At 38.9% G+C, this 17,058-nt stretch overlaps 1 protein-coding gene across 14 annotated transcripts in view; it reads left to right on the forward strand.

Annotated features, from left to right (window-relative positions):
- Positions 1-6,154: 6,154 nt before the first annotated feature.
- The window catches only part of CCDC88A (coiled-coil domain containing 88A), a 100,818-nt gene continuing 89,914 nt past the window's right edge, over positions 6,155-17,058 (forward strand). For 3 of the 14 annotated variants that reach the window (XM_064509737.1, XM_064509741.1, XM_064509742.1), the window contains exons 1-2: positions 6,518-7,440; positions 7,559-7,659. In XM_064509737.1, the coding sequence (XP_064365807.1) occupies positions 7,378-7,440; positions 7,559-7,659 (164 nt within the window). In that variant the 5' untranslated portion in view covers positions 6,518-7,377. Of the gene's footprint in view, positions 6,465-6,517; positions 7,441-7,558; positions 7,660-17,058 lie in introns of those variants that run through there. The other 11 variants (XM_064509743.1, XM_064509744.1, XM_026107962.2 and 8 more) reach the window with 8 other exon arrangements.

The following is a 17,058-nucleotide window of genomic DNA, read 5'->3' on the forward strand; positions in this document are numbered from 1 at the left end:
ATGCTACTGATATAATTATAGTGTCTTGCTTTCCAAGACACCTATCTGCATATACACAGCTAGTTATAATTGCTAAGAATTAGCAGACTGGGTTGCACTTTGCTCCATCTCGGAGGAGACACATAATATGCCCTATAATTCATCTTCCTGACCCACTTTGTAAAACACACTACTCATACTGGCAGAAACTTGTTTGACAGAAGGCATGTCAGCAAGAGCTTTTGCTCTGTCTCACTCCGCTGGCCACAACAGAAGTTAGTACCAAAGCTATTGTTCTAGATAACTGATGTTGTTGCTGTAATGTTGAAGGCTTGATTTTAAAGTAACAATTTCTTTTCTTTGTGCACAGCAAATAACATGGAGAAGTTAATAAAAGATATTTGTCAGTTTAGCTAGACCATCTACTAAAGTCAGAAACAAGATGGACTAATGTTCTATTGGATAAGCAGGAGAAAGATCTGAATTAATATAATACTAAGGTCAAATGAATTTTTTGTAAGGTAGTATTTGTCTCACACTCTTAGGAGTCTAGGCCTACTGAAATATGTAAGAATAATCATTGCATTTAAAAATTAAGAAGGCTACTTCACTGTTTTTGATCAAATCAGCAGACTTGCCAGACAGTAACATCCTTCCTGCCAATCTAAGTGATTGAAAAGGAACAAAAAGCTTAAGTGCCTCTTCAGATGAGCAGCAGTACTAGATAACATAGTTTCACCAATGGTTTCACAGTTTAGGTAACAACACGGTTCTTTGGTTAAGAAAACTAAGGCATAAAGGGTAAAATAAGTTGTCTGAGGTGCAATTCAGTGATACAGTCAGAATTAGAACCTGACCCTATTGTTACAAATCTACCTCCATCATTGCACTGCATTGACTTCTTCTGAGTTAGTGTCTAAAATGTAGTGTATTTAATAATCATAGTCAAGTTAGAGCCTATAAGCAGAGTCATGATTTTTTTTAATAAAAAAAATAATTATTGGAAGTCACTCCTAGATTTGCATACATTGCTAGATTGTACTTTTAATTGTAGATTGCAATTCAGTTGAAAATGAAGGATTTAATATCTACATGACAAAAGAGGGTTAGTAAGGCATGGCTGGAAACTTTAAAATGTTTGTTTTGCAGCTAGTATTCTACCTGATAGGAAACTGATGCATCTGTATTGAGACTGATGTAGAGAAGAAGTGTTTTGATCAGATAGCCACACAGAATGTGTTCCCTGTCTGCCCTCTCTATACTTATTTCTCAGTACTTGGTAGAGTCGGATGTAAGTTGTAAAATGCCAAGGATCCATAAAAATATTAAATGGACAACTGTCACTCTGCCCAAGTCCCTACTGTCTTACTCTTCTTCATTTTCCACTTAAAAGACTCTTTCTGAGGCTAGTTACAATTCTTACTCAGATAAAAAAGCACCCTTAAAGTTGATGGGAATTTTGGTCTTGTTAGAGTAGAGGCACTAGCAGGGAAGAAATCTCCAAGAACTGGTGGAATTTCCCATTATTGACATGCCATAGAGGGATTTCCCTACTTCCCACTTCTGTGAAACAAGCAGTAATTTTCAGTCTAACGTACTTTGTGGGACCTTTGGGAAGTCCTAGCCATACTTAGAAACTCAGCCCCTCAGTGCCACTACTTTTCCCTGTATTGTTCCATCTATTCCTATCACCTTGGTTTGATGGGCACATAGATTTCTCTGGCTCAAGCACAGAACAAGGAATGTGACTGTCCTTCGCATTGGCTTGCAGTTTACATAGGCTACTTCCTTGAAAAGTTAGCCCATGTCTAGAAAATTCTGGAGTTTTGACTGCACTTTTATAATGATGCTTGTATGAAGCTCCAACCCACACCTGGATCCTGTTTGCAGAGGGAGCCCTATCCTAAACTTCAGGACGCCAAGGAAATGGCCTAGCAACCCATCAGTACAGACCAGTAGGGGAGAATAGCAGCAACAGCTGCCACCCCTTCTCTCTTCTACTCCATCTGCAATGGAAAAAAAGTCTTTTATATCAGCTAAAGATGGGTAGGTTATGTTCATATTCTTCTCCAAAAACAGTCCCCTCCTTTGGCTTAGAATGGGCAAGGTTGTCCAGAAGTCTTCTGGCAAGGTGAATGGGGCTGTTCACGTAGCTATGCTTTCACAGCTACGCTTTCATGCTCTCTGCAGACTTAAGGCATCACTATTTATGCTCCAGTTGTGTTTTCAACCTTTACTTTGCAACCGCAGGCCCAGGAAATTATGCTATGAGGAAAACAAGCAAAAAAAGTCACAAAATAATTCTGTCATTTGTGGATCGGGGGTCTAGGCACAGATTTTTTTCTTCATAAAAGACACTGAAATTGCAATAGAAATAGGGGTGCTTTACCTGTAGAAGCAAACACTACACTTCAAGTAACAAGGTGAATCTCTAAAACTGTGCTTTTAGAAATAGTAGGCCACACACTGTATTAAATACTGATAGTTCTGTTGTAGAGAATGGAAATGTGAAAGAACATGATTGTTTTCTCTGCATTTAGACAAATTATAAAAAATGTAATTTTTATATAGTTCCAAAATATTCCTGAGTATGCATCCCTGGTATAGTTAAAACAATTCAGAAGTTCATTACAGATGTTTCTATATTCTGTTGCTTCAAAGTGAAGGAATCCATCCACCTATCTTATCAGTTCTACTAAAGCCAAAATGTAATATTTTACTTTCCAAGGAGAAGATAGAGACAATTTCAAATTGAATCATACCATTTAAGAGAGCTGCGTATGTACCTATGAAATCAGCAGAATGTGAAAACTATCAGTGAGTGATCTTTGGGAGTGCTGGGAGTATGAGAGGAGGAGCAAGGATGGATTCTTACAATTGAGGAAGCGATACCAGTCTGAATCTACACCTCATTAGACACGTGAGGATCTGGAGGCACCACCTCGGGGTGGGGGGAGCATTTCATTCAGCTCATATTTTGAGACATAAACAAAGCAACCACCTGCTACTACGCTTCATTCTTCCTGGAGCTCACAGGACTACTTGCTGCTTTTTCATATTACCTTAAATTATATTAATATTTGTAGATTATACTTAAATTATTTTACTGGCTATGTAAAAAAGTACTTGTGTTTTAATTATAAAATAAGTAGTGCTGTACCCTTTTGAGGAATGGAGACTTGGGAGTGAAAGAGATACTAGCTTTAAAAGGAAGAAGAAACAATTGATGTGATCCTGGAAAATGATACAAACATGACTGGCACTCTGCACACTGGCACTGAGAAGCTTTATTCATGTAAGACAGTGTTGCAGGAGCACAGTAGTCTACCATGTTTTCCTACTCTCCTGGACAGTCAAGATTCTTCCCCTGAATGTTCATCATGATCATGAGATGTGTCGAAGAGGAAAACATCTAGTGCTACAGGAATTTACAAAATACTGTCAAAAGAAACAATATTCTGTAGGCCCTGGACAGCAAAAGTATTACAATCCTGTTATGATGAGTGGTAATGAGGGAGAAAACAAATCTGTAACAAACCCATAGTATTTATGGCTTTACATGTAAGACTTTGAACTGAACTTTCTAAATACTCAGTTAACTCAAGTTGCCAAGTTCTGCATCTGATACTGAATCTTTATATTAAAGTTCTTGGATTTGTTCCTGTAAGTGTAGTCATCAAGCTTGTCTTTAGGAGTCTCTCCAGGTAAAAGTACAAAAACAATGCATCCAAAAAGACCACAGGTTACAGATTACAGTGGTGTTGCCTAGCCCCTTCAGGTGGAGCCGTGACTTCTAAATATTTTCTAGACTAACACTCCTGAAAACTCCTGACAGCTAGGCTAAAAATGGAAGCCTTCTGTTTTCAGTTTGGGATTAGAAAAACACCTCAAATTTTTTCTCTGTTAATTAATTTCAAGGAAGGTCTGTCAAAGAGGGTTCAGTAATCAAAACTAAACATCTCCCCATCCTATGACAAATAGTCTCACTTGTCAGCACGGCTACATTTTGACTAACCATCTTGCATGGCTCTGCAGCTGAGCTCAAGGAGAGCAGGGATTCACCAGCGCAGGCTACATCAGTAGGTACCGGCAACGCACTGGTATCGAACAGGCTGCCCTGGAGGCCTACATGCAGGTACTGATGTGATGAACAATAAAGCAAATTGAACATCCCCTAGCTTGTCCAATTTTCTGAAGCTACTACAACATGGCAAATAGCTACCCTATCAGCCATTCATTCTGGATTGATGTGAGGGTTTACCTCACTGAAAATGAGGTAAATTCTCCTACAGTTTGACAAGATGCAAGTTACAGAAACTATAAAGCTTCCTGACAAGCTTTTAGGGCTGCTAGTCTTAAAAAAAAATCGTAACTGAAACATGACTGTTTCTGGGTACCTTTTCTGAAATTTTAATTTTCCTCTTGTGTTCATCTCCACCTTTTATAAGGAACCATCTATTGAGATAAGCCAGTTTACCATATGTTTCATAAAGACATTATGCAATATTTATATAAAATACAGCAGTGTGACTGCAGGAACAGTGAGGGATAGCAATACTGAGAATGTGTGCAAAGCAAATTATGTGTTATATAACAAGCTGCCTAAATTTGTTTAATCAGAATTTAATCTAAAAAAAATTATACAAACTCAGTATAAAATATTTTTCAGGCATTGATGAGCCAGCTGCTGTTATTGACACGTGACTAATATTTGGGCTATCGACTCCTACTAGCCAGCCTTTAATTCTCAAAAAATGTTTTATGCCGAAGTCATTGTTGTCTAATTAGAGCCTGCAAGAAAAACTGATGAGCCAGGGAAGTTCCATAGTATTGCATGCACAATTGTGTATTATATACTGTTGCCAGATTCAGGGAGCTTCGTGGTTGGTTATTCAGGCTTTTACAAAAATGCTTTTGTAGCTGTCTTTAAGGGCTAGCAGTTTATTGGCAGTTATTTCACCCATGTATCACTAGACTCCTATTTTCATCTAAGACTGTAGTTTTTCCCTTGCTTTCTGTTATTTCTCTTGTTTAACAGGAAGGCTAGTCATGAGTTCACTCCAAAGTCTGATTTGGGGAAAAAGAAGATTTGATTTTACTGAAAAAGAAATCTCATTGCAAGAATCAAAACAAAGCCACTTAACTGCAACTTTTTAATTCCATAAAATCCAAATTACATAGTAGTATTTCAAGGTCCATAATATATTTTTCTACTCTTAAATGTTCTCTTCAGTTTCACATATATGGGAAAAGGTCACTGATGGGGATTTTTTCTTTCTAATCTTTAGCAATTAGGATAAATACATCCAGACATTTGGGTTAGAAAACCTAATCTGTTTAGCCACCACTCGGATGTTTTTTTCCAAACATTTCATTTCAATCACTTTATTGCATTGCTTTTGTGCCTTTGTGTGTTTCCGTGTGTGTGTAAAAGTAAATGTATTTTGAAAAATGCTGCTGCGATTTAATTTATATTACATGGAAGAGAAGGTGGGTTTAGTTTGAGATTTTTGTAAAATGCTTTGTGAATAAACTACATAATCTATTAAACAGACACCAACCCGTATGTTAATGCGGTACTTGAGATTTGAAACGCACAAGTGGCAAGAGATAGCGTAGGGACAATAGCTTAGGCAAGCAAATTGCTTGTCATCATTTGCTTTTCTGTAACCAGGTCGCCCCCCTCCCTGCGCTCCCCTTTCCCCGCTAAATCCCTCCAGAAAGCTGGATTTTGTGTTAATGTGGGTGTGTCTGGATTTCATCTCCTCAGGAGGAAAACCTCCCCCCCCACCCGCCCCGAGCTGCCCGGTCAGGAGTGCGCAGCGCGGCGCTCCGGCGATGGAACGATGAATCCCCCCATCTTCCTCTTCAAGGGCGTTAGCGACTCCCCCTCCCCACCCCCCTCTTTCTTTCTTCCTTTCACCGACAAGCTTTCCCTCGCTTTCCCAAAACGGAGTCGGAGTTTTGTTTTTTTCCTCACCCCCCAGGGCAGCCCCTGCGGGTGCCGGGCCCCCGCTGCTCCCCCTCCAGCCGCAGGGCAGCGGCCCCCCGCCGCCCCCTTACGCGGCGCGGCGCAGCGCGGCGCGGCCGTTGGGCTCGCGCGCCGCCGCCAGCGCCGCAGCGGCAGTGCGCGCGCCGCGCTCGTGCGCGCCGGGCACGAGTCCTGCAGCGGTTCTTCGCCGCCCCGCCCCGTTTTAATTGCGCCGCCATCCACGAGCGGCCGTTGGGGCGGGGGGAGGAAGAAGAGGAGGAGGGAGGGGGAGGAAGGGACCCGAGCTGGCGGAGGGATAACCTTTTCCTTACGCAGCGCGGGGCGGAAGGATCCATACGCTGGAGCCGCCCGTGGGGCAGGGAGGAGGGGCGGGCGGGCGGGCGGCGCGGCGCGGCCGTGCTGGCTGAGGCGAGGTGGCCGTTATTTGGCGGCGGGGCGGAAGGGGAGCTGGTGCCCCGGGCGCCTCAGGCTCGGGGGTGGCTGCAGAGCCAGGGTGGGCGGGGGAGCGGCTGGAGCAGGGCGTGAGAGGGGGAGCAGCGGCGAGGGAGCCGGCAGGGGGAGGGGGGGCTCGGAGCGGGGGGCGGGCGGGAGGCAGGGCGCCGGGGGAGCCCGGCGGAGGGGCCGGGGGCCGGGGAGAAAGCCGTGACGCGGGGGGAGCGGGCAGCCGGGGGGAAGGGCGAGGTTGTGGGGCGAGGCGGCGTGCGGCGGTCCTGTCCCTATGCTGCGTCGTAGTTTAGTGGAAAAGGGAAGGGGCTAGAAAAGGGAACTAATTTAAAATAGCCTCTCGTCCCCGCTGGGGGTCGGTTCCCTCTCTGTGGGCTGTCTGTGCCATTGTTGGGGGGGGGGAGTCTCTTGTGTGCAGAAGCAGCCTGAGGGGCTTAGCTGTGAGTGGGGGTGGGGGTGTGCGCCCCTCTTCTCTGCTTCACCTCTTCTGTTTTCCTTTTTTTTTTTTTTTTTTTTTTTTTCCCCCCCCCTTGGTGGGGACGGAACAGGATGAGCTTGCAGAGTTTTACCGGATTTTCTCATTCCTTTCCGAGGAGCTACCGCTGCTGAAGCAGATTTTTCCTTCCTTCCCTTTTTGTCTAATGTAGAATCCTAGTAGCTAGGCAGCCTCCCTCTTTTCTTCCTTCTACCTCCTCAGTATGTAGGAAGGGAGAGACATCAATGGAAAGGCTGAAATACATGTAGATGGACTTTCAAATGCTTTTTTTTTGGGGGGGGGGGAAAGAGGAAGATAGATCCTAGTTGCCACTCACTTTTTTGTTGCTGTTGCATTGCTTTGTAAAAATGGGGTTCGCTTACTCCAGCTAAATCCTCTGAGTTTTTTAGAGAGTTGCTGCAGTGAAGGACTTTTCATATTTTTTGCATCAGAGGAGCTACCTTGATGTTAACCTTTTTTTTGTAAAATGGAGAACGAAATATTCACACCCCTTTTGGAGCAGTTTATGTCTAGCCCTCTTGTCACCTGGGTAAGCATTAATTTTTCTTTACACGCTATTCATTTACTTGCTTATTGTTTAAGGATAAATGCCTTGCTGCAGAGAATAAGGTGGAGTTAGTGTCACAGTCGTGATGATTATATTTTAGGTTAAGACATTTGGACCGTTAGCTGGAGGAAATGGGACCAACCTGGATGAGTATGTGGTGCTAGTGGATGGCGTGTTTCTGAACGAAGTCATGCTGCAAATGTAAGTGTTTTGAAGTTGTGTGTTGCGTTTGTTTATTGCTGTTGTCTCCTCTTGTATGCTTTGCTTTCTCATGAAAGCTCATCTTTCCTTCAGTAGCAAGGTTAGTAAAAATGTCTTCTTTCTTTTACACTTGAAGTAGTCATGTGGTCTGAAGCATGCCAGATACTCTTATTTGTTCACAGTGCAGTATTTATAATGTCAGTGATGTATTTGCAGGATGTATACTGTAATACAGGGAGAATCATATATAGAATTCAGTGGAAAGTTGCACTTGAATGACTGTAGATACAGTTTCCCAGATTTCCATTCTGAAACGTAAAGGTTCATTTTACTGTAAGTCACAGTCATAAACCAAATTTCTGAACAATTTGTTTGGTTAATAAGATTCAAATGCATTTCTTAGTTCATATGGTATACAACTTAAGGATAGTATATGAGTCACACAATGTTGTCCACTAACCAAGTGGGCTGTTCTGTAATTATTTCTGCATTATTTTTTGCAGTTCCAAATTTGAGTAGGTAAAAGTTGCGTAGTAAAGCTGAGATGTTATTTGATAGTGTAGAACATTTTTTGGATGCAAACCACAGAAGAAACGTTCTTACATGTCTTAGTCAAGTGTTTATTGAAAGCTATGATTGGTAGAAAGTTTTCTATATGATTCTATTGACGTAAAATTTTACAGATAAAAAAATATATAGCTTATAATATATATGACATATAGATCACAAAGTTCCAGTCACAGAAATACAGGAATGGTCAACTGTGTGTTGTATTTTTTTTTTTCGTAATCATAGTTTTGTCTGGAATGTTGCCCACTACTGTAATGCTAGAGAGTAACACTTTTGTCACGTGCATAGTGATAAAATCATAAAAATGCTACTAGTAGGGAAAAAAATCTCACTTCTTTCAGTATTTTAGATCTATATAGAGAAATACATCTTTTGTTCACATAGGTATGAATAAGTGTAGTCTTATGGATGGCTTGATGCATACACCAATGTGTGACCAGCTTGTAATGACAGCTGTTACGCTGCTTAGTGATGGGCATCCTTGTACTTGTTTACAGTTTTTAGTCATATTAAGTACTTCAGAGTTCTTTGCTTTTGGTGTTTGGCATGTTTAACTAATCTATGTAAAAGATTAGTACCACATTTAAGACTGAATTCTCATCCTTTTGAAACCAGCATCTTGTCACCAACTTCTGTGCACATAAATTCTAAGTACGCATTTCTGTTATACTGAGAAAGATGGAAAATTTGGTAGTGTTGAACTTTTTGAAAAACAATTCTTTTTATAAAAATATGCCCAAAATACACTCAAGTTCAAGATTTTTAAGTGATGCATTCACTGAAACACTTTTTATTCTACAATTTAAATTTCTTTACTTGGGTTACATATAAACAAAGTAACTTGTCAAATATGATGATACATATAACGTATAGAACTCATTGAGTTAGAACATTGGATAGCTGGAAGCTGAAGCCTAGTTTAGAACTGGAACAAGGTGATTTTGAAGAATATAATCTTGAAATTAAACCCTCTCAGCAAGCTTTTGTAATATTAAGAAAGAGTGTAACCTGATCAATACATATATGGCAAGCCTGTGCCTTTGAAAATGTAAGTAAAATGGAAAGCTGCAGTGAGGAAGTATTCCCATGCTTCAAGCACCGTGTTTTGAATTTGGCTTTGACTTTGTGTGTGCGTCTTTGACCCCATACCCAGATGACTACGGTTTATTTAGGAAGGGTTGTGTGCTTACATATAAAATACAATACATGTTGGAGAAGTAAATTTAAGAGTTCAGTAGTCAGGTCAATTCAAAACTGCTTTAATTTAGAGATATATGTGAAATACTGACATAAAAATAAATTTTATTTTACAAATATGTAACCACACTGGAAGGTTTTTAATCTAAAATACACTGTGGGGGGTCTGAAATGTGTTATGATGATTAGAGTTGAAGAAGTTTCCAGGACAGCTTTCTCATTTGGGGGTGGTGATGGTGGTTGTTTTGCTTTTTTTTTTTTTCTGCGATGGAAAGAGGAAAAATGTTTTACATTTTGAAGACTGATTACGTTTCTGGTGAAGTCACTGTGGGAACCTTTGTTAACTTCTAGGATATAGACCTATTCACTTTCAATATCCATCTATTAAACATCTCATTTCATTTTCAAAAACATTTAAAAGCTATAATTTAGAGAATTAATGACACTTACTTTTGGTGCTTTTTATTTTATTAGTATTTCTCTTTTTTTCTGACAATGTTAACTATCGTGTTGAGGAAATGTGACAAAAATTTGTATCACAATTTGAGAAGCGAAACATTTTTCTTCATTTTTGTTTCTTTTTTTAAATTATCGGTAGCTTCACATTAGTATTAGGAATCCATAGTTATGAGCTATGGCACTGTTAGTATTTCATTTCTTCACAGCTCCTGTTCTTGCAGAAGTCATAAGGATTGCCATTTGTACATACATGTGAAAGGCACCAGTAAAAACTGCTTTTTAAATGAGTTGTGTTACAAGGTACTTATCTCAATACTACTGTAAATAATATTTGAGGTTGTTAATGTTTTAGGGTGAGAACACAGCTAGTGAGTACCTGTCAGCTAAGAACTTTGTCTTTGTGTTATTATTGGATGTAGTTTGGTTTCTAGAGTTGGAAAATTATTGCAGTGTTAGATGCTTTTAAGGGAGTTGAAAGTATGAACAAGCAGAAGCTGTTAGAGCTGTCGTAGAAGGGCAGCTGGATCACTTTAAAACATATTTTATTTTTGCCAAATGCTTTAAAAACAAATGCTCTATTGGTCTGTAAACAGTTTTACAGTTTAATATGAGGTTTTGTTACCTATAGAAAATTTTTTTTTAAAGTTTTAAAAAAAGAGTTAATCCTCTCCTGCATTAGCTACAAGTGAGAGTTTGTTAGTATGTCATTTACTTTTTGTGCCTGTCTAGACCAAATTTATTTTCAACAATTGTAATGATTCAGACAGAGGAAACGGATGTCAGCATTGGAATAGTTGTAGGATAGCGGGTACTGAAACAGTTGTTTTTTATCAGGTTTGGCTTTATTAGTACCAACTCCATCAGAAAAGAAAAACTAATTGTTATGTTCTGTGTATGCCTTTTGCTGTTGACTTTTTTGGATATTTGAGTATGTAGGGAAATTAAGTGGATTCCATTTAGTGCCAAATTATATCTGAAGAGTTTTTCCTTTACTGGAGATGCCACAGGCAGTTTTTAATTAAGGAGAGTTCCATCGTTAGACTGTTAGCTCTTAAATTGAGAGAGAGGTTGTCTCTCATTTTCTGTTTAAATTTAGGTCCAGTTCTTCAAAAGTACTTAGTTACCTACCTTCTACCTGGATCAGTCAGTATCTGATACCTATGGGTAGATACCTATGTATTTTTCTAAATCTGAACCTTCATCTTCAGTATGAAAAGGGTTATGCTTCTTGTGCAGTAAGTCAAGAGACGACAGGTAACTGCGGTGGGTTGTGCCATGACAGGGAAATGGGGAAACATACCATGGCATGCTTCGTAACTTTACTATACCTCTATATCAGAATGCTTCTAATATTATGAAGTGAGTATTTTTTTTTTTTTTTCCATTTCTGGTAAGTCTTGTTCTCTGATATTTGTTAATTGAATTCCAATAGGATTGTGTAAGAAATGCGTAAGTTTTATAAAAGTCTTGTAGTATAAACTGTCGGTTCTGCAACAGACTGAGACTTGCTGGTTTTGTGAATAAAAATACACATCTGCAAGTAATTATAAGATTGGGACTTCTATTACGTTTACCATTACACTACCATTAATATTTGGTCACATAACAAAGACAACTATATTCTGGTTTTAACAGTTTTGTTTTACTGTGCTTTGTATTTGTGGAAATAGATCTGTTTCAAAGTAACTATGGGACAAATACCGTATGGTGAATTGGTAACGTGTAGAACCAAATTCTGAAACTAAATTAATATATTCCATTTTATTGGGAACCTGTCTGCTTTCATCTCTGTTTCATTTGCAACTTTTGTCTTAACTGAATATATTCATCGGTAGTATCTATGTTATCTATTGTGTCAAAACACACTGAAAATTATTTTAAAGGATGAAATGTTTTATTTTTTTCCAGTTTTTCTCCTTTTTGCTGTTTTCCCACTGTTTTCCACTGACTGGATCCACATACATTCTATGGGCCATTCATTCCCATAGAATTTTCCGGGTGGACCAGCTGATGATTTCCTTCCACCACTCTGATGGCGTGTGCCTAGAATGTGTAGCCTGCTTCATTAACTCCTTTTCTGAGCTCTTAGTCTTCAGTTGTACACTTTTTTCCAAACAGCTGAGCTTGCCAGCCCATACTTCTGGCTTGCCTATATCTTTTCTGAAAACTGGACTCCATCTCTAGTACTTCTGCCAGCTGCCTGGCTCTGAAAGACTACAGGGAACATGCACTCTAATCCAATTAACTCTTTCTGGTGAAGAAGACCAGAGAGCAAGAGGCAGGAAAATGGAAAAATGTACTGGGGAAAATGAAATTGGTGAGTTTGGCATTAAGAATACTAGCATAGGGTATTTTAGAAAAATGTCAAATATTACGAAGACTGTACCCTTCTCACTTTTTTGAAATGAATGGATTTGATTCACACTTTTCAGACTTGCTCTTTCAGGCTCCTACAGATGCTGATAGATACCACTAATGGTTTGAGACAGTTGTTGTTGTTCTTTAAATTAATTCTGCAACCGTAGGGCCCAGAATTTTTGTTAATGAAAGCTGAATTTATAATACACACTTGTGTAAAGAAGTGAATTCTTTAATGAGTGACTCAATAGAATGTGCACCATGATCAAGATTGCTGGAATTCAAACTCTTTGATTATAAAAGTCAGAGAATATCTGCCTGAAGTGAACTTTGAATTGGGCTAATGAGGTGAATGTAGGGTGATACTTGTACTTCTCAGAGGTGCTTGGGTTTTCGATAGCAAATGGAGACAAAAGTGGGGGTTGCACATGGAATACTTTGTGTTTGACCTCTTCTTACGTCTCTGTTTTTCTAATTCCTTAAGCTTATGTATCCTCTACAGTTCATGTTCTCTTTCCTTCTTCCCATCTCCTTCGATTTATTTTCAGTTCAGTAAACTGTCCTATAGTTCACTCGTGGTTTTTTGCAGTACTTTGGAGACTGGAAAATAGATGTCTAATCTTTCTCTGCTTGTATATCCAGTTCTCTGCCCTCTTCACCATCTTTCTTTGGCTCTGGCGCCTCATTTCTTCTGGTGTCCTACTTCTTATCCCATCTTTACATTAGTAGCTGGGGTCAGGAGGTAAAAACTGATTTAAAAAACCTCTCTTCTTGCATACAAAAGTGATCTATTGAGTCTATCTACCTGTTTCATAAACAGTAATCTTAGTTGAAAGATATAAAATCAAAATAACTTGTTTTAGCATTGAAAATGTCCTGGCAAGAAAACAAATGTATGTTTACTTTGACTTTCCAATTTTATTTTCAGAGTGCTTTGCACTTCTTTCACATTCTATGTACTGTTTCAAAGAACTCTAGAAAAATAATGAAATAAAATGGTAGTAGTTTTCTAGGTATATATCTCACCTATTTTATTGCCAGGAAAGGTAAGTAAGAGTGTACTGACAAACTGTCTCCTTCTGTGGCATAGCTGAGCTAAGACTATTTTATAAGTAGGGATAGATATATACTACATAGAAGAGTTCAAGGCAGAGATCCTTGAGCAACCTCTAATTGAGTAGATACATCCACAGAGCACAATGCAGAACTATTTAATAGGTGAAGTCAGCATTAGCTTGGAGTCAGAGGATGAGATGGGGAATGCTGCAAGTGTGACTTTGAGCCAGAAGAGGACATCTGTAAGTTTCACGGTAGTCGCTTTGCTTCATGTGCTTTGGTGGTTCAGGGGTGATGACTGAGTGGCTCATCTAAGTATCATCCGTCCTTAGCAGCACCCAACATCGGGGTTGGGTGAGCCTTCCAGTTCAATTTATGGCTGGCCATAATCTTTCTGGTTGCCCATCTGGCTTTGTTCTTTATCCGCCTCCGCTTCTGTGCTGCCGCTGGTCCTCACTCCCTACCTAGCCAAGAAGGGCGGTACACGTAAGTTGTTTTTCTGGCCCCAAAATTAGAGCAAAGTCAGTTTGCCCGGGCTGCTGAGACACCTTGAGCTACCCTAGCTGTGTTGTTGTAGCTGTTTGCAGTATAACAGCAATAAATTCCAAAGTCTTGGGTTAGCTAAAAATATTTTACCTGAGCTAATTAGCTTGCATCCTTCACTGGTAAGGCTTCTGATTCCATAGCTAGTTTGGGGATCTCCACATCATGAACCTTTGCAGTGCATACCTGTACTCTTATTTTTCTTTTAATATAGTTACCAACCAATTTGGCAGTTAAGTCATGCATATCTTAGTCCTACACTAAAACTGAGAAACTTGCTTCTAGATTTTCCTCATTTGTTTCTCCTGATGGGAAGGGGCTTTAGCTTTAGCTTCTTGTTCTTGTCAGGTGTTCCTCTTATTTCTGGTTCCTCCTCTTTTTTACTTTTTTGTTTTTTCTCTAAATTAAAAACCCTTTTGTTGCCTTCCTTATCTTTCCTACTGTACCACTCTTCCCCATGTAGTAATTACTTAGGAATCAAGACTTTTTTCAAGCAGAAAAGAGCTCATGAGCAGAGAGGACATGACCTCAGTGGTCAGAGATTGTTTGGTAATAGCTATGTGGGAGTCTGTCTGTTGTTGTTGTTTTTTGTTTTGTTTTAAAGAATCCTGTCTTTCTGCCTTAAGTTCTTCCAAGGAGGCATAGCGTGAATTTGCATGCCTCTTAGGCAGTTGTCACTAAGCAGTATTTACAAAATGCTCCTGCTTCATTGCATTGGCCTTACTAGTGATTAAGGCATTGTATTGAAGTGAGGCTACTGCTGGACCTAGCTCTGTTGGCCTGCTTTTCCATAAGGCGTTCTCTGACGAAAAAGGATAAGTTGTCTTAAGTTGTATTTTTGGGATGGGAAATAGCAAGGAATGAACTCATAAGCAGTTTGTATTACATTCATGGCTGTTCAGTGAGTCTTTGGATCTTCATACATTTGGAGATACTAATTTGAAAATTTGTTTCCTTTTTTATAGTGATGGGGATAGAGTCTACCAGGGGATAGTTTATTTCAGAAATTTATCTTACTTTACGCTGTAGGGAGAAATTTGCTCTAGTTTTTCTGTGTTTTTTTTTTTTTTTTTTTTTTTTAAATAAGCCCTTGGGCAAAAAATTGTCTGGCGTAATTTCCTGGTAGCTTCGGAAGATCTTGCTTTATATTTAGAGTATTGTGTATATCGGACAAAAATAAAATACAGATACTAGTTGGTGTATGATAAAATGTAGACCAATACCATACTTCCAATGTGCTGGTTTATGTCTTAACAAGGATGTCAATATTTATTTAAAGTTTTAGGATGAAAAGAACGCACTCTTTTTGGAGGGCCTGATATGTATGCTTGTCTTGTAGCTTTGGGTAGTTAACAGGGGTAAGGTCCTTGATGTACTCCTTTATATCTAAGTAAGTAGAGGATTGTACATATTAATGTGCATACAGATATTTGCAACACATTTCATTTAGTGAGCTAAAGCAATTAAGTTGCTCATGTTGATAAAATTTTTTACAAGAAATGTAACTGGTTTTCTTTGGAAATGCCTGTATATCCAAGAGCCTTGAATTTGAATTTGCTTTGTCCTCTGGAATAATCTTTACAAATGGCTCAGTTCTGTCACTTGGTAGTATACAAAAAAAAAAAAAAACAGAGAAAGATAAAGGTTCTGTATTGCTTGGGGACATTCCTTGCAGATTTTTTTTTGAGGAGAACAGGAGAAACTACTTTGGCAGAATGTCAAACTGTTTTATTCCTTTTTTAACTTAAACATGAATAACTAGATGCACATGAAGAATTAAATGTTTATCCTACTGAAATGGAGGGAGTTCTGCAGAAGATTTGGGCCAAGATTTTACTTAGGGCAGTTATGTTTGTATGCAGCATTGTTAGTTTTATCCCAAGCGCAGCTTTACATTCTTTACAGTTTTATATCTTATTGTTGTTAGTTTACTTTATAAAAGATTTATTATACTTCATAATACAGGCAATCTAGAGACAGTGTTCTAACCAAACATATTTAACTGAAATCTGTGTGGAAATATTTTTACAAATTAAGATCTTTTTAGTCATTAGAATGCTTCTGACAATATCCTGGTAGCTTTGGCATTATCTCATTTCATCTCAAAACAGCGTTTCTTACACTTGTAAATACTCAGTTGCTAAGGTGTATACCTTTGGTCAGGCTGTTTTGAAGTAATGTAGTTATTTTTAAGGATTCATAACTTCAGCAAAATTCGAAATAAAGAATGAAATAAGGAAGTAAATGTTGTTCCTAGTTTTCCCAAGGAGAAATTAATTTTGATACTGCCGATGAGTAAATAAAGCAAGGTACATACAGTTCTGGTGTTGGAAGGTGATTATGGTAGAAGAGAAAACTTGTATGTATAAATTTAATCATAAATCTTTTAAGAGTTTTTTTCAGCTTTAAATACAGAAAACTGCATCTGAACTTAAAATATTTGTTGCTTTTAAGTCCTGTGGAAGGTATTGTCCTGTACATAATATCTTAAAGAGAATACTGACTCCACAGATGCCCATTGCTTAGAGCAGGAATTGTTTCTTTGCTGGTTTTGTGCATCTCCCTGCACTGTATTATGGCCTTCCTCTGCTTTTGAAGTTCAGCAAATAAGGCCAGTATGTTACGTGCAATTACACTGGCATGAGCCCCGAGTAATTTGACTGGTTGAAGACCAGTTGAACCCTCAGTTACTATGTGAATTGTAAAACAAAACTATTCCTGTTTTAAGGTTTAATCACTGTTCTCTCTCCTGCTTGGAAGTCCTGGAACTTCTTGTTGGAGCTGGTTAAAATATTCCACTTGTTTTATGGAAAACTTTGCAGATGATCCTTGGCTGTTTCCAAAATTTTCATATAACAAAATTCCTTAATTACAGATTTGTGTGACCAGTGGAGTAGGTGTACTGGCTTTTTTGATCCAGGAAAACAGTATTCTGAATTTTCTCAAAGAATACTACTTAAATAAATATTTTTGGAATGGAAGATTAATGAAGAATTACAATCTTCTATTTTTCAGTCTTCTGTCTCGCTGGTACCCCAATATGTTTGTTGAAGCTCAAGCGTGTGTTGTATAGTGAAATGTGTATATATTGTGCCATAGTAACACTGCTTCTTCTCTCTGTTTTTGGTCTAAAGAAAAGCATGTTTCATAGAGATGACAGGTTAGAAAGTCCAGCTGAGTTCAAAGTTACTGAAGGCATTGGCTGTTCAGCAGTAG

This window comes from Dromaius novaehollandiae, chromosome 3 (assembly GCF_036370855.1).
Source record: "Dromaius novaehollandiae isolate bDroNov1 chromosome 3, bDroNov1.hap1, whole genome shotgun sequence".
Taxonomy (NCBI): Eukaryota; Metazoa; Chordata; class Aves; order Casuariiformes; family Dromaiidae; genus Dromaius; species Dromaius novaehollandiae.